Below are 23,175 nucleotides of genomic sequence, written 5' to 3' on the forward strand. Positions count from 1 at the left end.
AATGATGTAGAATATAACATTTTTATAACATTTGGTTTAATCCTTTCCTTTGTAACCAACAAAAACGCATAAAAATGTTCCACTAAAAAATATATAACCTAAACAAAATTAATTATTATCTATCTTAAATTTTTTATCTTTTCAGTTCTCCAAACATCAGCAGCCACAATAAACGTTTTAAATGAATCAATTTCCTCTATAACCCAACAAACAAAGCCATTGATGACATCGCCATCGTTATCTGCCGCAAACCTAACAACAATGCGAACAAATACGACTAATACCTCTACATTTGTTACAAGTGCAGACCAACAAGAACAACAAGCACGACTGAACCAAACAAATTTAACCCAACTTCAGGAACAGCAGCTGCCATTAACAACATTACAACAACAAACTTTAGAAAATCCCTTACAAATCCTGGAAAATAACAACAGCAACCCACCTTTAAGCAGCAGTGAAAGGAATAAAGTTGTAAAACCTACTACCACGATTGGCATCACAACTGGCAATCAACCAGCAACCGAGGCTAAAGATCAAATACTTCTTATGGCTCCAAAACAGAAGCGACAACAACGGGGTCATCAGTTGCCACAATACTTAACATCGACTCAAGGAACCTCATTTGTTGTGAATGCAACAACCGCATTCGATGGCACACACAAAAACGCCTTCCAGGCCACATCTATGGTAGGTGGACGCTTAATTGTGCCCATGGATGATACACAAACACAGCCAGCATACCAACAACCACCGCCATTGCTGCCTTTTAATCGCTCGAATGGTGGCAGTGGTGCTGCCAGTGGTGGTAGTATATCCGAGGATTTCAATGAGCTGATGCCATTTTCTTCCAAGCGAAATACAATGCCAGTTTTTGATTATGGTATGCCACAGAATATTACAGCGCGAACGGGTCACATGGAGGCAGTGCTTAAATGCCGTGTTGACAGAATTGGTGATAAATCGGTAAGTAAATTGAATTGGATTTGGGGGGAGGGGTCGTTTGTGCAGGATTTTGCTTTTTGTACAACAAAGTATTGTTGTGGGCTTAAAGTTGTTGGCTTGTTTTCTTTTACAAATGAATTGGAAAAACTGGGAAGGCAGAATAGGGGGTTATACAATAAGCGAACTTTTGTTCTTGCAGGCGAACTCAGACTTCACAGAAGCCGCTTTAGTATTTTATTCTACGCGGTGCACTCTCTATCGTGATATTTATTTGAAACTATGTTTCATCAACTCCACAACGAGGCCAACCATTTCCCTGGTTCATTCGATATATATTAGGTTATGACTTTCTGATATTTTTCTCAACAACGATTTCCTGTATCAAGAATTAATGAACTTTTGACTATTAATGCCAAACATAACGTTCATTCAATGAAATTATTAAAAAGGTCACGCACAAATCACTTAGCATTTTTTTTTTTTTTTTTTTTTTTTTTTTGAGAATATACTATGGAATAAAAAAAATCTCTCAAAAAATTATTTCCTGTTGCATGAATGAATGGCATTTTGCCTATTACTAACCCAGCAAAATGTTTGCCTCCAAAGATGCAGTTAAATTATATGTACAAGTAATGTGGAAGTGCATCCAATTATGCATTTTCACTCATGATTTTTACAAGAGCGTGACTACTGAAAGATGCACCCCATAGCACTGCATTTGAACTAACCCTTTGGCACTGCATTTTAACTAACCCTTGGCACTGTATTTTAAATGCAAATGGATGTGATTCTTTCGATTGCATCCAAAAGCGGTTAAAATGTGAGGAATGGAGTGCCTTTTTCATGACTCCGTTTGAACTGTATCAAAACATGCCGTGATAGAAGTAGTCTATATTGCACTGCTTCCAATTTATTTTGCTGGAAACTAAAATAACTTTTATTTCATTTAAATATTAAAAAAAGTCACGCACAAACCATTTTTAATTTATATGATATATGGAATAAAGTTATATATGTATGATATAAATGTATATATATTTAATGATAAAAAAACATTGTTCCACAACATCCCATACGGGACAAGAAGACTTCTCTCATATCAATGAGTGCACCCCGATTCATATTAGCTCAATGATATGGGACCTACTGTTTATCGCCGAGTCCGAACGGCGTGTCTAAAGACACCACTTGTAGAGAAGTTTTACAAGGCTGAAATACTCAGGAAATGTCGCCAACATTACTGAGGGGTATTTTGCCACCGTTGAAAAATGTTTGATGTTGCCTGGCCGGGGAATCTAACCACCGACCTTCTGCGTGCAAGGCGGGCGTGCATACCATTGCACCACGGTGGCACGGCGATAAAATTTGTGAGAAAAAAAGCTTATGTCATTTTGGATATGTCGTGTGACTTTAAAGCTAGTTTTGAGTTATATATGCGCTTAAAATGATTCCAAAATTTTTTCAAAAACTCTAAACTTGTCTCGATAATGATCCGAAAGTTCAAAAAACACCATATATGTATTTAAGCGGTTTACTCCAAATCTTCAATTAAAATTGTTTAATCCAGAGCTAGGCGTTGTAAGTCACTTTTGTAAGAGTATGTGTGAAAATGTCTCACAAATACAATTAAAAAAGAATACATTTGTTTTTCAAATTATAATTTTCAATATACATACCCACTATACAATTGCTATCGAAAACAATATCATTTTCGAATGTTTCTCGATAGTTTTGCGGATATTTTATTCGAGAACGACACACGAGAATGAATAGAAAACGATTCATTCCTCGCTCAGTTTGTGGCAGGAAAACCTTCGATTTTGAACATCGGCAATAATACCATTAGCGACTGAATGACGATAGTTTCTACGATAGTTGAGAAAAACATTTTTTTGTGTAGTTTCTTGATGTTTCTGTTATGTTACTTTTTTCCGTTTTCATTTCTTTGTTATGTTTGCTATACTGTTGATAAACATCGTTGTGTTGTGTTTGGCATCCTTCCCATATGTTGTCTTTATCAACATTTATTGTTTATATTATACGTAGCATTTGTATCGAAATTATTTAAAAAAAAAAAAAACAAATGGGAATTTTATACAAACGACATAAAATTATTTTTTGAGTTAAAGTTAAAGGTCACTTCACATATTTTCGCAGTCGCATCGTCAAATTAATTTATTATCTGGAAAAAAAATTATTTTATCTTCTTGTATTTACATTTTAATTTTTATTTTCAGGTATCGTGGATTCGTAAGCGAGACTTACACATATTAACAGTGGGAAAAACAACATACACATCCGATAATCGATTCCTGGTGAGTATCTAGGTTTTTGTTATTTATTAAATAGTAGGTCCTTTAAAGCGGTAAGTGTTTCTGCATACAAATTTAAATCCGCTGAAATTTAATATCCAGGTCATTCCTTGAATAGTGTGAACATAACCAAGAAAAGCCATCCTCTTTTTGTCGAACTTACTATGGAAGAGATAATACTGCATAGTTCAAACTTTGCACATCTTGATACATTTAATACATATGTACGAGGGTCACTAAAAATCTCTTGGCCTAGGTAACACGCAGTGTCGCCAGGCGTTATTTGATATTTTTTGGAAAGTTTTACAGTTTTTAGCCTAAGGGTACTCAGGACAGTTTGACATACAACCCTGTGTTGGGTTGTTTACAGCGGCTTGATAGAGACACCTCCAATACATTGTTTTTGAACGTTTGTACGGCATCATTTGGCGATTGCTGCTACTTTTCGGGTTCATATGCATAATTCCCAGATTCGTCAACAGGATCTATCTTATAAACGCATTTTCCGAAATTTCATGTACCGATCGACAGGGGATCCAACTATAAAAACCCCATTTTTGCCGCCAAGTGTTCATGCAATATCAAATGTTGGTTGGTGGAATAAATGCCCAATGATGCCCCTATATGCGTTCTTGCATTATCCGTCCACACACGGCTTAATTTTTTCTGACACCACGGCCGTTTTTGGACGACCCTCAAGAATTTCGTTTTTTAGCGAGTGTCGGACACAATTTAATTCATTAAACCAGTTTTTCATAGTGCTATAGGATGGTCGTTTATCGACATACAAAAGTTTAATTTGATCGATCCACTCTTGCCATGATTATTCACGTCGGAAGTTGTGAAAAATTCTCGGACGATTATGTTTACAATTGTCCTAAGTACGCTTAGGATAACAACTTTCAAACTTTCCAAGAAATGTCAAATTACGCCTAGCGACACTGTCTTTATGATTCTACGCATTTAGTAAGTTATTTTTTTGGGAAAAGTACAGTTTATAGACATGTCTCGGATTTTTATGAAATGTGGTGCCTACTACTACTTCATGCGATAATAGAGCAAATGCTCATTATACTAAATTGAGTACCCGACATAGTACAAGACAAACGCACATCCGACAAAATCTGCGGATACCTCCATCGCCAATTTTATGCATCTTTATTTATGTGTAGTTTAAAGGCTGCTTTACTTTTCAATTTTTTGCAGAAGGTGCTCCTTGTGTCGAAAGGAATGTCTCTCAATCTATTCAGCAAAAGTTCAAGACTATTGTGATTTAATCCAAATCAAATTTAATAGCCAAATGTAAACCGATATTCGGAATATTCAATAGTTAGGATAAATACCCCAAAAGTTTCGTTATTTTTGTCGGCAAGTTCATACGTCCAAATTCTGAAAATTCCAAAAAACACAATTTTTATCCCACTACTTTTCGGCTATGCCAAACACATCATTGCACCACAGTGGTAGCCTCATAGTTTGAACCGTTTTAATTTATCGTTTCAACATATACTTTGTATCCTGGGTGACGTATTGCTTATATGTGTATACGAAAATACGCCACCTTGTCTTTAAATTTAACAAAGATTCGATGATCCGTTAAGTTAATGCCAGACATCTTAAGACTTATTGCCGTTAAGAGTAGCGTTGAAAATTAAGATAATTGTATGCGATTGATGCCCGTAATTTCTACGCGTAGTTATCTATGAGTTCATAGATATCTCCCGTGTAAGCAAAACTTTATAATTTCAACTCATAGTTAACGTTACCGGGCAAAAAACTTACACCATGGATTTTACCTGGTTGATCGTTGCCAACCTGTTAAAAGTTGTGAAACATTTCTATGTGACAATGGTTTTGCGAAATCATGAATGAAAATCACCAATGTTACTACATGATTTAAAAAAATACACGCCTCGGTAGAAATTGCCAAACGCGTAGGCAAAGATAACTAATGGGTAGCTACCTACCCATTTACCTAGGCGTTGAAATTACGGGCATGAGAGAAGATTAGTAACTCTGTAGTTGACCATAATATGGAGGGTATAATTAAATTTGTCATTCTGTTTGTAACACACCGGAATATTCGTCGGAGACCCTATAAAGTATGTATTTGATCAGCATAAAATTCCATAAACATTTCATAAAATTGCAAGACCATATAACCATTACCATGTCCATGGGTGCCGCCGTGGTGCAATGGTATGTACACCCGCCTTGCTCGCTGAATGTCGTGGGTTCAATTCCCCGGCCAGGCAACATCGAATATTTTCAACGGTAGCAAATTACCCCATAGTAATATTGGCGACATTTCCTGAGTATCTCAGCCATGTACAACTTTCCTACAATTGATATCTTAAGACACGCCGTTCGGACTCGTCGATAAACAGTAGGTTCCATATCATTGAGCTTATGTGAATCGGGGTGCAGCCATTAATATGAGAGAAGTCTGTCTTGTCCAATCTCGGATGTTTATGGAACAATTATTATATAACCATGTCCGTCCGTCCGTCCATCCGTCCGTCCGTCTGTTGAAATCAAGATACAGCTCGCAATTTTAATGATAGATCTTTATAATTTGGTATAGAATTTTCTATTACTCCTAGGACGTTTGTTATTGAAAATGGACTATATCAGTCCACGTTTTGATATAGCCCCCATAGAACGGTACCACCCGATTTTCAGCATTTTGAAGGCTTTAGCCTAATTATCACACCGAAACGGCTGAAAATTTGTTATCTAGTCTTTGTTGGGGTTGTGGTCTCAATACCCCACGGAAATTTGGTATTTAGTCTTTGTTGGGGTTATAAAACTTTCCACCTAAAATTTGTCGGTACAGGTCTACGTCTTCATATAGCCCCCATAGAACGGTACCTCCCGATTTTCGGTATTTCGAAGATTGGGTCCTCAATATCCTACCGAAATGACTGCACTTTGGTATTTAGTTTTCGTTGGGTGTATACAACATTCCACCCGAAATTAGTCGGTATATGCCCACGCATTCATATAGCCCCATAGAACGGTAGAAATTTGGAATTTAGTCTTCACTGTGAATATAAAACTTTTCCTGAAGGTTCAAGTCTAGCCGGTGTTGCCCAATTTTATGAGTATCGAACGTTTTTTTTTTCAATTCAAGCCTCTGCACACATATACATTGTTTCTCGGCATACCATTTTTGTAATTTTCTATTCTACTTCTACACGCTTTAGCCTACAGTCTTTTGTCATGGAGAGAATTTGAACGATGAACGATGGTATAAACTAGGGTTATGACACGTTGCAGTTTTTCTCATAAACGATTTCCTGTAGCAGGAATGAATGAAATAAAAAAGTGGCTTTTGACTATTAATGAATAAAATAATTTTTTGTGCACATATATATAGAAGCATAGACGAAAGCTCAGTTGACGTTTACATTAGAAACACAATAGTCGCTCTTCTTCCATAAATTCAGGTAAAATGAGAATAACTTGTGTTACATTTATATATTTTATAAGTTGTAATTATAAATTTATGTTTTTAAAACAGATCCCTGAGGACGATTGTCGAAGACAATCGAAATATTGGAAATAAAACTTAAAACAACCAAATAAAAAATTTTAATGACCTTCAGCCAAACTATTACCAAACAAAATTATAATTCAACAGGTCAACAATAACAAAAAACAACATTTTTTGTTTTTCCAAAATAGTCTGGTTGTTGTTGTTTCATTATATTAAAACAACTAATTTATTAGTGGAAAAAGTTTGGCATTGTTCGCCAAGGGTTAAGGCAGGGAAGACTAGTTTCGATCCACGCCACTGAATCTCATCAGTTCCCTTGTTTCTTGTTTCTGTATATTCTCCACCGAAATTATTATACCCTCCACCATAGTATGGAGGGTATATTAAGTTTGTTTTTCCGTTTGTAACGCATTGAAATACTCATTTGCGACCCTATAAAGTATATATATTCTTGATCAGGGTAAAATTCTAAGTCGATCTGAGCACGTCCGTCCGTCCGTCCGTCCGTCTGTGGTAATCACTCTAGCATCCACAAAAATGGAGATAGGACGCTGAAATTTTGGGAAAATGTGTCTTTTGTTTGCAGGCAGGTCAAGTTCGATGATGGGCTATATCGGTTCACGTTTTGGTATAGCCCCCATATAACGGTACCCCCCGATTTACGGTATTTTGACGTTTTTAGCTACATTTTCAGACCGATTTGGCTATAATTTGACATTTAGGGTTCTTAAGTGTCAATAAACATATATAACAAAACTTGTGGACATAGGTCCACGTTTTGGTATAGCCCCCATATAACGGTACCCCCCGATTTGCGGTATTTTGACGTTTTTAGCTACATTTTTGACCGATTTAGCTATAATTTGACATTTAGGGTTCCTAAGTGTCAATAAACATATGTAACAAAAGTTGTGGACATAGGTCCACGTTTTGGTATAGCCCCCATATAACGGTACCCCCCGATTTACGGTATTTTGACGGTTTTAGCTACATTTTCAGACCGATTTGGCTATAATTTGACATTTAGGGCTCTTAAGTGTCAATAAACATGTATAACAAAACTTGTTGACATAGGTCTACTTTTTGGTATAGCCCCCATATAACGGTACCCCCCGATTTGCGGTATTTTGACGTTTTTAGCTACATTTTTAGACCGATTTAGCTATAATTTGACATTTAGGGATCTTAAGTATCAAGTATTAAGTATTAAGTATCAATAAACATATGTAACAAAAGTTGTGGACATAGGTCCACGTTTTGGTATAGCCCCCATATAACGGTACCCCCCGATTTGCGGTATTTTGACGTTTTTAGCTACATTATCAGACCGATTTAGCTATAACTTGACATTTAGGGTTCTTAAGTGTTAATAAACTTATATATTAGAAGTTGTGGACGTAGGTCCACGTTTTGGTATAGCCTCCATATAACGGTACCCCCGATTTACGGTATTTTGACGGTTTTAGCTACATTTTCAGACCGACTTAGCTATATTTTGACATTTAGGGTTTTAAGTGTCATTCAACTTATTTAACAAAACTTGTGGACATAGATCCACGTTTTGGTATAGCCCCCATATAACGGTACCCCCCGATTTGCGGTATTTTGACGTTTGTAGCTACATTTTCAGACCGATTTAGCTATAATTTGACATTTAGGGTTTTTAAATGTCAATAAACTTATATAACATAAGTTGTGGACATAGGTCCACGTTTTGGTATAGCCCCCATATAACGGTACCCCCGATTTACGGTATTTTGACGTTTTTAGCTACATTTTCAGACCGATGAAGCTATAATTTGACATTTGAAGTTCTTAAATGTCAATAAACTTATGTGACAAAACTTGTGGACATAGGTCCACGTTTTGGTATAGCCCCCATATAACGGTACCCCACGATTTACGGTATTTTGACGTTTTTAGCTAAATTTTCAGACCGATATAGCTATAATTTGGCATTTAGGGTTCTTAAGTCAACTAAACTTATATAACAAAAGTTGTGGACCTAGGTGCACGTTTTGGTATAGCCCCCATATAACGGTACCCCCGATTTACGGCATTTTGACGTTTTTATCTACATTTTCAGACCGATTTAGCTATCAATTGACATTTAGGGTTCTTAAATGTCAATAAACTTATATAACTAGTGGACATAGGTCCATGTTTTGGAATAGCCCCCATATAACGTTACCGCCCGATTTCAGGTATTTTGAGAATTTTACCAACAAGTTTTAACCGAATTATCTGTAATTTGAACATTTGACATTTGAAATTCTTAGTGGTCACCACACCTCTCCACTAAAAATTGTCAAGTAAGTAAAGTAAAGTAATTTGATGATTTTAGCTACAATATTAAACAGAACTAGCTGTAATTTGACATTTGAAGGTTGTAGTGGTCACCACACATCTGCATCAACAATTTTCAACATAGCCCCAATATAACGATACTTCCCCATTTTCGGTACTTTGAGGATTTTACTTAAAATGTTTAACCGAACGTAGATCCATGTTTTTGTATAGCCCCAAAACAAACCTCCCGATTTTCCGTACCTTAGCTTTATTTTTTGGACGAACTTTCTGTAATTTGAAATTTAAAAGTCAACAAAAATTCTGCAACAAAAATTGTTCATTTAAGTTCATATTTTCGTATAGCCCAGATACCTCCGAACTAGCTGTTAATGACATTTGAAGTTCCCACGTTATGTACCGATTTTCGATATTTTGAGGATTCTAGCTAAATTTTTTAACCGAATTAGGAGTTATTTGACATTTAAGGCTCCCATCAAAAACTGTCAACATAGGCCCATGTTTTATTATAACCCCTATATAACAGTATGAATATTTTATGGTGGAGGGTATGAAAAGTTCGGCCCGGCCGAACTTTACGCTTTTTTACTTGTTTTTCAATAACTTCTTTAACAAAAAACTTTTTTTATCCAAATACCAATCGTCAGCTCGAAGTATAAAGGTGAACAAAGGAAAAACTTCAATGAAAAGTTTTTCTTTGGCATCCTCACACAACTCCGACGAAAGTGTTTGCGAAACTAACCAAACGTTTTCCACTGTTATGTGTCGTTGATTTTCAACGAAGGCATCAGAACAAAATGATGTTGGTACATACAAACCGTGCCAGTGTTTCTCAAATCAAAATTGTATGATGATATACTTACTTACTTAGCTGGCCTTTTACAGAACATTTGTTCCATAAGCCGAATTAAGAAAAAATCTCCAATCCACTCTGTTTGCTGCTGTAGTTTCCCAATCTGGGATATGTAGCTTACTGATATCTCGTTTCACTTGTTCGCTCCAAAGAAGCTTTGGCCTTCCAGATCTGCGAGAACCTCCATGCGGCCCGTATTTATACGCCTTTTTAGCGGGTTCATCATCACTCATTCTTATAACATGGCCTAGCCATCGCAATCGTTGTATCTCGATTTGTTCAACTACATTGATGTCATTGTATAGTTGGTACAGCTCGTTGTTCATACGACGCCGATATTCGCCGTCAACACAGATTGGCCCGTAGATCTTTCGAAGAATTTTTCTCTCGAACACACCAAGCACTGCCTTATCTGCTTGAGCAAGTACCCATGCTTCGGAACCATACATTAGCACGGGTAGTATCAGTGTTTTGTTTGACGAGAGGTGGCTTTATTCCTAAACTGCTTACTCAGCCCAAAGTAGCATCTGTTAGCCAACAGTATTCTTCTTCGTGTTTCACAACTGATGTTATTTGTTGTGTTTATGGCGGTGCCGAGGTAGACGAAGTCCTTTACTACCTCAAAATTGTAGGTACCAACATTCACAAATGGTGCGGGGTTTGTGGTAATATTACGCGTCGATACCACCAACTTGGTTTTTTCGCCGTTTACTGCCAGACCAACTTTAGCAGATTCTCCTTCGACTTTTGTAAAGGTGTCAGTTACTTCCTTTACCGATCGACCCATGATGTCAATGTCGTCGGCATAAGCCAGTCACATATGGCTGTTCGTGTATATCGTTCCATTTCTTTTGAACTTCGCGTCTCGTATGACCTTTTCCAGCAGGATGTTGAATAGATCACACGACAGGCCGTCTCCTTGTCTGAAACCTCTTTTGGTAATAAACTCTTCAGAGAGGTTCTTTCCTATTTTAACTGAGGATCTCGTTTCAGTTAATGTCATTCTACAAAGCCGAATGAGCTTTGCAGGTATACCAAAATCAGAAATGGCTTGGAACACCTTTGAACGTATAGGGCTGTCGAATGCTGCTTTATAATCAACGAAAAGATGGAAGGTGTCGATCTGCATTTCTTGGGTCTTTTCCAGGATTTGTCTCAAGGTAAATATCTGGTCAATGGTGGATTTGCCAGGTCTAAAGCCGCACTGATAGGGTCCAATAATTTCATTGACCATAGGCTTTTGTCTCTCACACAATATGCCAGATACTATCTTATATGCAATAGGGAGCAGATTTATGCCCCTGTAATTGGAGCACACAGTCTTATCACCCTTCTTGTGGACTGGGCATAGGATGCTCACGTTCCAATCGTCGGGTACGCGTTCTTCCTGCCAGATGGTGCTAACTAGCTGATGCATACACCTTATCAGCGTGTCGCCTCCGGTTTTGAACAGCTCGGCTGGTAGGCCATCTGCTCCTGCCGCCTTATTATTCTTTAGCCGGTTTATTGCTGTCCTTACCTCATCTTGGCTGGGCGGTATACATACAATACCATCTTCTGTGATTGGATCTGTGGTATCTTCGCCGTCTTCACTGCTATCGGATACCAACAGTTTGGAAAAATGTTCTTTCCATATCCTGAGCACACTATCTGTATCAGTTACCAAATTACTTTGCTGGTCTCTACAGGAGGATGTGCCTGTACCAAAGCCATCAGTTTGATGCTTCACTCTTTGGTAGAATTTTCGGACTTCGTTCTGTCTCCTGTACATCTCTATTTGTTCACACTCCCTCTTTTCCATCTCTCTCTTTTTCCTGCGGAAAAGACATTTCTCCTCTCTCTCCTTTTCTCCCGATACCTCTCTCGTGCGCTACGCGTTGCTACTGATTGTAAAGTAGCCATATATGCCGTATTTTTTTCTTCGGTAGCAGCACGGCACTCCTGGTCATACCATGGATTCTTTGGTGGAGGTCTCTGGTATCCAAGTACTGATTTTGCGGCAGTTTGCACGGAGTGGGCAATATTTTGCCATTGTGCTGATACGTTATCGGGACGAGAAGCGCTTTCATTAAGCAATTGGGTCAGCTGAGTGGAATATGCTGTGGCTATCTGTTGTGTTTGCAGCTTAGCGATGTCCAACTTTCGTGTTGTGTCTGTCCGTGCTTTATTTGCAACGTTAAGACGGGTACGTACCTTTGCTGCAACGAGGTAATGGTCCGAATCTATGTTTGCTCCTCGGAACGATCGTACATCCAACACGCTCGATGAATGTCTCCCATCTATCACAACGTGATCAATTTGATTTATTGTTCTTTGGTCTGGAGACAGCCAAGTGCCCTTATGAATATCGAGATGCTTAAATCTGGTACTGCTAACTACCATGTTTTTTGCCGCTGCGAAGTCTATCAGCCTCATTCCATTGTCTGATGTTTCACTATGTAGACTGAATTTCCCGACTGTTTGTCCAAAGATATTCTCCTTTCCAATTTTGGCATTAAAATCGCCTAGAACAATTTTAATGTCATGGGCAGGACAACGGTCATATGTTTCTTTTAAACGCTCGTAGAATATATCTTTGGTCTGTTCGTCCTTGTCTTCGGTTGGAGCATGAGCGCAGATAAAGCTGATGTTGAAGAATTTTGCTTTTAATCGAATTGTAGCAAGTCTTTCATTCACTGGGGTGAAGCTGGAGACCAGATGTTTTAACCTCTGGCCAACTACAAAACCGCAACCAAACTCATGCTTTGTGTCATGGCAGCTATAATACAGTGCGACCCTTTAGGTGTTGTTGTGACATCTTTCCCAGTCCATCGTATTTCCTGTATGGCAGTAATGTCGGCCTTGTACTTTTCAAGTACATCTGCCAGCGCGTAAACTGCACCTTCTCTATAAAGAGTGCGAACATTCCAGGTGCAGATTCGCAGATCATGGTCCTTAAAACGATTGCGGGGGTCGTCAACTTTAGAGGGGTTTGTTTTTCTTTTCTTTCGTTTTTTCATAGTAGGTTGCTTTTTTTCTAGGGGGGTTACTAGCCCGACGCCCCAACCCAAGTTTTTAAAGTTCTTATGGGTGAACGCGCGGCACATGTTAGCTCACTACCTTTAACGGGTGTTAAAGGCAGTTCCCCAGGTGACACCACGGGGAGGTCAGTGTCCACCTGGGATGAAAGAGGGACCAAGATAAATCCTGGGCTTTGCCATGTTAAAACCGGTCAGGACCGTTGCTTGGTATCTTCCATCCCCTACGTCACCGCTATGATGATATATGAAATAAAATTTATATTTGATATAAATCTTGTAATGATATGATGATGATGACAAAATAAGCGAGAACCAAAGGTAATATCTTTTATTATAATGTCATTTATTATATATGTACTTACAGTGGCTTCAAAATTTGTCCAAAGTGCTGATAAATAAAACATTCAAACTAATTTTTAAGATTTTATCAAGATATGATACAGGGATGTGAAGTTGTGAAAAAGTGTTGGATCTCCATATTTTATAAAATTTCATAAATGCTGATCGCGCCTTATTGATGCGATCATTTACGTCTTTCGCTGAACCGCCATCTCTAGATATAGTATATCCTAGATAAATAAATGAAGACACATCTTCACTAGCTGTACCATTGATCGCCATTGAGAGTTTGCATTCTGAGTATATACGCATTAGTTTGGTCTTGGTTAAATTTATTCGTAATCCGACCTTATTCGCGATTTCGGATAAATTCGTAAGATTTGATTCAATAACGGAGTATTGTGAGTCTTCAGACAGATGTCGTCAGCGTAGTCAATATCACCAAGAAAACTGTTTCAATTTCATCTTATATCCTCAGGAACATGTGAATTTGTTTCGTCCAAGTAGTATAAGGAACAGTGTGAGGGATAATACACATCGTTGTCTCACTCCAGCTGAGGTACTAAAATGGTTGCTCTCCTTACCATTAATACGTACTTTATATTTTTTCTGGTATATGGGAAACGGTGTCGAATGCACGTTCAAAATCAATAAAGAGCAGATAAAGGGGGGAGTTGTACTATATTGATTATAATACGCAAGGTGTTAACATGATCTACACACGATCGCCCCTTCCTAAACCCTGCTTACTCTTCACGCAACGTCTCATCAATTACAGGTTAGATTCTTTGTAGAATAAGTTGGATTCCTTGCCGATCGAGTCAGCAATGTTATACCGTTTCAGTTTTTGCAGAGTGTTAAATCACCTTTTTTTGGGAATAGTAATAACAGTGCCCTCTTTCCAGTCATTTGGAATGTCGTTGACCCATGCATTGCGAATAAGCGGAGTTAGGCATTCCGCTATTGTATTGGACCCATACTTCAAAAGCTTTGCCGCAATGTTATCTGGGCCTGCCGACTTACAATTTTTAATACTATCCAATATAGCTATAATTTCCGTTGTTGTTGGGGGATCCGATGAAGTAGCTCTTCTCGGGTTGCGTCTGTTAACTAGTATATCAGTTTCAGCTACGATCCTATTAGTTGTCTGAGATTGTTATGTGAAATAATCACACCACCGGACAAATTGTTCTTCAGTAGACTAATTGTTCTTAGATCGGAACCATTATTGGCCTTCAAGATTGCAGTACCTCTGATATTATTACCGCACAGCTTTTTGATTGCACTGTACACGCCTCTTAGGTTGCCGGTAATCGATGCTTGTTCAGCTTCCTTTGCCATTTCGTTTAAATATCTCTCACGGTCAATACGGATCATGTACGTTACTTTGCGTGCAGATTCACGGTATGCAGTTCGCGCTTGAGTTTTGGTAGTTGGGAATTTAGAACGACAATGGCGTTGTGAGCTTTTTGCGGTTTTGTATTCCATTCCACGTTTCTGGCCCAATCAAGGCTTTTATATTGTTTGGTTTAGTACCGAGAACAGTTTTTGCTGATGTTTTACATGCTTGTTGACGTGTTGCCAACTGTTCTGGGAGTTTGCATTAAGGCGTAGATATAGGTTTTGGTTGTATGATTTCGTTATTGCTGGATCCTTGAACCGAGCTATATTATAACTCTAATTATTTTTGTTGAGTTATTTATTGCCGCAGGTCTCAATTGTAAAGTTGCTACTACGAGTTTGTGATCACTGTTAATATCGGCCCCTCGCCTGGACCTGACATCTATTAAGGAACTCAAAAAAATTTTGTTCACCAAGAAGTGGTCGATGTTCCGACGATTCCCACGTATTTTTATGGATATTTTTGTGCGGGAACTTAGTCCCGCCGATAAAGAGCTGATGACGTGCGCAAAAGTCGACTTGTCTTTCTTCATTATTATTAACGTCTCCAAGGCCATTTTCTCCATCTCTTTTCGGACTTGCTCGAGTCTTACTGGTTCGAAGAGAGTTCTTACGTTTCAGGTGTCAATCGTAAACCGTTTCTTAAAGCCAAAATTCGTCATCAAAGGCTTGTTTTTGTTTGATTTTGTTAATGTTTCTGTAATCTGGTTAATTTAAGACGCGCGACTGATTGGGCTAGTGTTGGGGCTGCCAACGAACCCTCTAGGCTGGGTCGCCTTCTCACTCTAGCTATCAACAAATGGTTGTCTGTTCGATATTACCAGGGAATACTTGATATAAAATCGCTAGTAGTGAACTGCTTGGAAAATTCGACAAATGAATCATCTCTGAACACTCCGAAGTGCGTGACGATCAGAGACTTTCCGTACCGAAGTACACAGCAGAGAATTTCAGTCTTATTACAGTTACCGATAAATATGAAACAAAAAGATGTAGTTTGGAACAAAAAATGCCCAATTTTGTCAAGTTACAATATGGCGTATGGAACAAATTGTTTAAAAGGACTGATATTAAAAAAAACTGAAGAATAGTAGTTTTTAAAAGTAAATTATTTTGAATACTGCATTGTTATATGAAAACGACAATTTATTTTCGTTTTTAAGTTTAACGCCTCCTACTTAATACCCCAGACCAAAAAATCAATTAAACAAAAACATTCCTTCGTTTAAAGACAAGATTTTGATGTAAGACCACAAAAATATACACATATGTATACTTTCATTCGTATTGAAGCTAGTGTGAACACCTACTACAGGAATGACATTTTCAAACGTTTCAAGTTTTTATGTTACATTAAAAAAAAAACAAAACATTGTTCCACAACATCCCATACGGGACAAGGGAGACTTCTCTCATATCAATGAGTGCACCCCGATTCATATTTAGCTCAATGATATGGGACCTACTGTTTATCGCCGAGTCCGAACGGCGTGTCTTAAGACACCATTTATGGAGAAGTTTTTCAAGGCTGAAATACTCAGGAAATGTCGCCAACATTACTGAGGGGTAGTTTGCCACCGTTGAAAAATGTTTGATGTTGCTTGGCCGGGGAATCGAACCCCCGACCTTCTGCGTGCAAGGCGGGCGTGCATACCATTGCATTAGAAATACAAAAAATCAGTCCGTTTTTATATATTTCAAAATAAGCAAACAAATATTTTTCGAGATGGATAAGTGGAGGCAATCTATTAAATAAATGTTACGGAAACCTATATATTATTTTCTCATATAAATCTTTCTTTTAAAACCGTGAATTTTCAACTCCACAGTAGCACTTCACATAAGAGAGGTGGAACACAATTGATAACAAGTGGTTTTGTTGAAATGTGACAAAACGTGTTCCGTTTTGACAAAACGATGTCTGACTAAAATAAAATTTCGATATATTTTTATACCTTCCACCATATGTAGGTAATAATTAAATTTGTCATTACGTTTGTAACACATCGAAATATTCGTCGTAGACCCTATAAAGTATATATAATTGATCAGCATAAAATCCGTCTGTCCGTCCGTCTGTCTATCTGTCTATTGAAATCAAGATACAGCTCGCAATTTTAAAGATAGAGGGTCAATAGAACAGTACCTCGCGATTTTCGGTATTTTGAACGTTGTGATCTCAATATTCCACCAAAATGGCTGAAATTTGGTATGTAGACTTCGTTGGGGGTACTCAAACTTCCCCTTTAAATTTTTTGGTATAGGTCCTCGCCTTCATATAGCCCCCATGGAAAGGCACCTTCCCAATTTTCCGTATTTTGAAGGTTGTGGCTCCAATATTCCACCAAAATGGCTAAAATTTGGTATTTATTCCAAAATGTGATATAAAACTGTTCGCCAGAAATTTGTCTGTACATGTCCACGATTTCATACTGCCCCATATTCGACTAAAGTTCGTCGGTATAGGTCCACGTTTCGATATAGCCCCCTTAGAACGGTATCTCCCGATTTTCGTAATACTGAAGATTGTGACTTCAATATCCCACCGAAATGACTGAAATTCGTTATTTAGTCTTCCAAGAGTTATAAAATATACCAGAAGAGTATTATCAGTATAGGTCCACGTCTTCCTATATCCCCATAGAAGCGTACTTCTTGATTTTCGGTATTTTTTAAGTCTTAGCCATATTCTCTTACCGAAATATTTGGTATTTAGTATTCTTTGAGTCTAAAAACTTTCCGTCAGAAATTTGTCAGTATAGATCGACGTTTTGAAATAGTCCCCATAGAACGGTGCCTCACATTGTTTTACCGAAATTGCTGAAATTTAGTATTAAGTCTTCTTCATACACGAAAGGAAACTAATTATTCCATTTTACTTCAATACAACTTGTGGTGGATGGTATAACAAATTCGACCCGGCCGAACTTAATGCCGTTCTTACTTGTTTGAGTTTAGTTAAGTAGAACTGATTTCTTAAAGTATTGGATGTTTGTTCCACTCTGTATGTTTTTCTCGAATCGGGCAAATGGCGTAGAAACACTTAAGCATGACGCCGAGGATATGTTGAGATAATTTCGATTATTGAAACGTCTTTCTTGATCTCATTTATTTTTCCTTCTTTGTGACCGTATATATTATGCGTTTAATAGTAAGTCCGTCGTTTAAAAAAAAAAAACTATTGCTCGTATCTATCTCCCTTTTCTCATTTACACATACATTAATTCCATTCCCTAAGGAACACTTGCCGGTTTATCTCCACAACGCAATGGTGTTAATTGAATGTAATACCCATAATAAATTCTAAAGCGAATTATTTGTTGAGACACGAAGTCTGTTGTTAATTGAATACTAATTGACAAAATATATGTACATGAATTAATTCTTATAATATTAATAATAAAAATAAATATTAAACATATTGACTGAAACGCTAAGTTGCTAAATAAACAATTCTGTATTTGTCCAAAGAAAAAAAACATAGCACATTAATTCAAATTACAAATAAGACAATTGCAAATTTAATTGTCCTGTGGCATTTTGAAATTTATTTCTACATTTAATTGTTAATGAAATTCTGTGGCATTGAACCATATCATTTACATTAAAAAAATAGACCTGAGGTCAGCATTAATAAATTCATATCTGACAATGTCGGTCGCTAAACCATAAACCAAAAAATTGTTTATCTAATTTTCCCCACAGAGGACAAAACCATAAATAATTTAATTAATGTCACACAATGTTAAATTTGTGATGATGATGAAGTAGATTCACATTAAAATTCAATTTGACAGAGAAATACAATATTCACATTTTATTTTGTTTTCATTTAACTTTTCAGCCCTGCTTTTCCTTCCTTCGACTTTTTCCAAATAGTATGTATTGAGATAAATCATAAATTATTGTTGACGGAATTCCCACAATTATGGAGACAAAGACTGTTTTTCTTTATTAAACAAATTAAACCACAAAAATGTTAAATGTCATTGAACAAAGTGAAATTAAGATAAATCGCCTGTGAAATAAATGAGAAAACAAGTAAGGACGACGTTAATTTCGGCCGGGCTGAACTTTTAATACCATACACCACCACTGTATTGAAGTCACTATGAACAATTAGTAATTGCTAACTAAAAATATCTTAACTGATGATCATGGGCTGATCAGTAAAAGAAGTATTTGATACCTTTAAGAAGATCGAAGGAGAATTTGCTAAAGTGGGTCTGGCGGCGAGAAGGCCAAGTTGATGGTGTCGACGAGCAATGCGTCCATAGAGTTCGGACCAACAATGGAAGTTGGTTCCTATAATGTTGGGGTAGTAAAAGACTTCGCCTGACTCTGCAACACCATAAACACAACAAACAACATCAGTTGTGAAATAAAAAAAATAGTTGTATTAGCCACCAAATGCTACTTTGGCTTAAGTAAGCAGTATAAAAACAAAGCCATATCTCGTCGAACAAAAACAAAGCTTTACAAAAAACTATACTACCCATGCTAATGTATGGTTCCGAAGCCTGGGTACTTCCGCAAGCCGACAAGGGAGTGCTTGTTGGGTTTGAGAGAATAATTCCTCGAAAGATCTACGGACCAGTCTGCGTTGACGGTGAATATCGACGTCGTATGAGCACGAACTGTATCTATTATACAACGACATCTGTATAGTTAAACGTATCGAGATACAACGATTGCGTTGGCTAGGTCATAAGAATGAGCGATGATGAACCAGCTAAAAAGGCGTATAAAAATGGGTCACATGGCGGTACGAAAGTTAGCAGGTCAAGGCTTCTATTGAGCAAACAAGTGGAAGACGACATCGAAAAACGCTGTATTACACAAAACAAAGCAACAAACAGAGAGAAATGGAAATCTTTTCTTAGTTCGGCTTATAGAGCAAATATTCTGTAAAAGGCAACTAAGTAAATAAGTAAGCTGTAATTGAACTTTTAAAGTTCTTAGGATACCTCCCGATTTAAAGATACATCCTGATTTTAGGTATTTTAAGGGTTTTAACTACATTTTTAGACTTAACTACCCGTAATTTTACATTTGATATTCCTTATAGTCACGAAACTTCTGCACCAACAATTGTCAATATATGTCCGTGTTTAGGTATAGCCCTCATATAACGGTACCTCCCGATATTCGGCATTTGGAGGGATTTAACTAAAATGTTTGACGGAACTACATGTTATTTGACATTTGAGAATCACAGTAGTCACAAAACGTTCCCACTAATATTGTTCAATATACATAGTTCCACGTTTTGGTATTGGCCTCATTTAAGCGTACCTCCCTATTTTCGGGTTTTTATACCCTCCACCATAGTATGGAGGGTATATTAAGCTTGTTTTTCCGTTTGTAACGCATTGAAATACTCATTTGCGATCCTATAAAGTATATATATTCTTGATCAGGGTAAAATTCTAAGTCGATCTGAGCACGTCCGTCCGTCCGTCTGTGGTAAGCACTCTAGCATCTACAAAAATAGAGATAGGACGCTGAAATTTTGGGAAAATGCGTATTTTGGTTGCAGGCAGGTCAAGTTCGATGATGGGCGATATCGGTCCACGTTTTGGTATAGCCCCCATATAACGGTACCCCCCGATTTACGGTATTTTGACTTTTTTAGTTACATTTTCAGACCGATTTGGCTAAAATTTGACATTTAGGGTTCTTAAGTGTCAACAAACATATATAACTAAACTTGTGGACATAGGTCCACGTTTTGGTATAGCCCCCATATAACGGTACCCCCGATTTGCGGTATTTTGACGTTTTTAGCTACATTTTTAGACCGATGTAGCTATAATTTGACATTTAGGGTTCTTAAGTGTTAATAAAGTCATAAATTAGAAGTTGTGGACATAGGTCCACGTTTTGGTATAGCCCCCATATAACGGTACCCCCCGATTTACGGTATTTTGACGGGTTTAGCTACATTTTCAGACCGATTTAGCTATAATTTGACATTTAGGGTTCTTCAAAGTCAATAAACTTATATAACAAAACTTGTGGACATAGGTCCACGTATTGGTATAGCCCCCATATAACGGTACCCCCCGATTTACGGTATTTTGACGGGTTTAGCTACATTTTCAGACTGATTTAGCTATTATTTGACATTTGAAGTTCTTAAATGTCAATAAACTTATGTGACAAAACTTGTGGACATAGGTCCACGTTTTGGTATAGCCCCCATATAACGGTACCCCCCGATTTACGGTATTTTGACGGGTTTAGCTACATTTTCAGACCGATTTAGCTATAATTTGACATTTAGGGTTCTTCAAAGTCAATAAACTTATATAACAAAAGTTGTGGACATAGGTCCACGTATTGGTATAGCCCCCATATAACGGTACCCCCCGATTTACGGTATTTTGACGGGTTTAGCTACATTTTCAGACCGATTTAGCTATAATTTGACATTTGAAGTTCTTAAATGTCAATAAACTTATGTAACAAAACTTGTGGACATAGGTCCACGTTTTGGTATAGCTCCCATATAACGGTATCCCCCGATTTACGGTATTTTGACGTTTTTAGGTACATTTTCAGACCGATATAGCTATAATTTGACATTTAGGGTTCTTAAGTGTAACTAAACTTATATAACAAAAGTGGTGGACCTAGGTCCAAGTTTTGGTATAGCCCCCATATAACGGTACCCCCGCTTTACGGCATTTTGACGTTTTTATCTACATTTTCAGACCGATTTAGCTATCAATTGACATTTAGGGTTCTTAAATGTCAATAAACTTATATAACTAGTGGACATAGGTCCATGTTTTGGAATAGCCCCCATATAACGTTACCGCCCGATTTCAGGTATTTTGAGAATTTTACCAACAAGTTTTAACCGAATTATCTGTAATTTGAACATTTGACATTTGAAATTCTTAGTGGTCACCACACCTCTCCACCAAAAATTGTCAAGAAAGCCCCCATATAACGGTACCTCCCGATTTTCAGTAATTTGATGATTTTAGCTACAATATTAAACCGAACAAGCAGTAATTTGACATTTGAAGTTCTTAGAGGTCACAACACCTCTCCATCAAAAATTGTCAACATAGGTCCATGTTCGGTTATAGCTCCCATGTAACGGTACCTCCCAATTTTCAGTAATTTGGCAATTTTAGCTACAATTTTTAACAGAACTAACTGTAATTTGACATTTGAATGTTGTAGTGGTCACCACACATCTGCATCAACAATTTTCAACATAGCCCCAATATAACGATACTTCCCAATTTTCGGTACTTTGAGGATTTTACTTAAAATGTTTAACCGAACGTAGGTCCATGTTTTTGTATAGCCCCAAAACAAACCTCCCGATTTTCCGTACCTTAGCTTTATTTTTTGGACGAACTTTCTGTAATTTGAAATTTAAAATCCAACAAAAATTCTGCAACAAAAATTGTTCATTTAAGTTCATATTTTCGTATAGCCCAGATACCTCCGAACTAGCTGTTAATGGCATTTGAAGTTCCCACGTTATGTACCGATTTTCGATATTTTGAGGATTCTAGCTAAATTTTTTTAACCGAATTAAGAGTTGTTTGACATTAAAGGCTCCCATCAAAAACTGTCAACATAGGCCCATGTTTTATTATAACCCCTATATAACAGTACCTCTCAATTTCTAGCCCACCAAAAGTTGTCAACAGTTAGATATAGGCACCATAAAAAAGGGCCTCCCGAATGAAGCATTTTATGTACATTATCTGACATTTTAACGTACTCACTTAAAGTTGGGGACAAGAATGAATATTTTATGGTGGAGGGTATGAAAAGTTCGGCCCGGCCGAACTTAATGCTTTTTTACTTGTTGAGAATTCTAGGCTTATTTCAGGACCGAACTTGCTGTAATTTGATAAGAGAAGCATCTATTGCGCACAACACGTCTCCAGCAAACGTTGTCAATATAGGTCCATGTTTTGGTATAAGTCCCATATAATGGTACCGCACCCGAGAACTTACAACGCATATTAAAATGCAAAAGAGAGCATACCTAGGACACATTATGAGGAATCCCAAATATAAACAACTCCAATTAATTCTCCTAGCAAATATAGAAGGCAGAAATTCCAGAGGTAGAAAAGAAACAACCTGGCTGAAGAACATACAGCAATGGACCGGATATCATAACGCAGACCACCTTATCAACACATCACGAAATAGAGAACTCTTTAGTCAAATCATAAATAACAATTAATGAAAATAGAAAGTATGTAATTGTATGATAGCTAATATTCGAAAATCGAATAAGCAAATAAAGAAGAAGAATGGTACCTCCCGGTTTTCGGTATTTTCTGGGTTTTGGCAACACTTTTTGACGGAACTACCCGAAATTTGACATTTGAAGTTCTCTGCAGTCACAAAACTTCCAAATTTAAATGGAAGGTGCTTACACCACGGAAGTTGTTGCGGATTCTGAAACTAGATGAGAAAAATCAAAAAACAAAAAATCGCCGGAGTGTTTTTTAAATA

General features: G+C 37.3%; 1 protein-coding gene across 1 annotated transcript in view; it reads left to right on the forward strand.

The window, feature by feature from the left end:
• Positions 1–23,175, forward strand: part of dpr3 (defective proboscis extension response 3) — a 155,700-nt gene that overhangs the window by 117,008 nt on the left and 15,517 nt on the right. Inside the window, exons 3-4 of the mRNA XM_073966326.1 lie at positions 146–966; positions 3,183–3,260. Of these exons, the coding sequence (XP_073822427.1) occupies positions 146–966; positions 3,183–3,260 (899 nt within the window). The remainder of the gene's footprint in view (positions 1–145; positions 967–3,182; positions 3,261–23,175) is intronic.

The sequence above is a fragment of the Musca autumnalis genome, unplaced genomic scaffold, assembly GCF_047663935.1.
Source record: "Musca autumnalis isolate F117 unplaced genomic scaffold, ASM4766393v1 scaffold_2, whole genome shotgun sequence".
NCBI lineage: Eukaryota > Metazoa > Arthropoda > Insecta > Diptera > Muscidae > Musca > Musca autumnalis.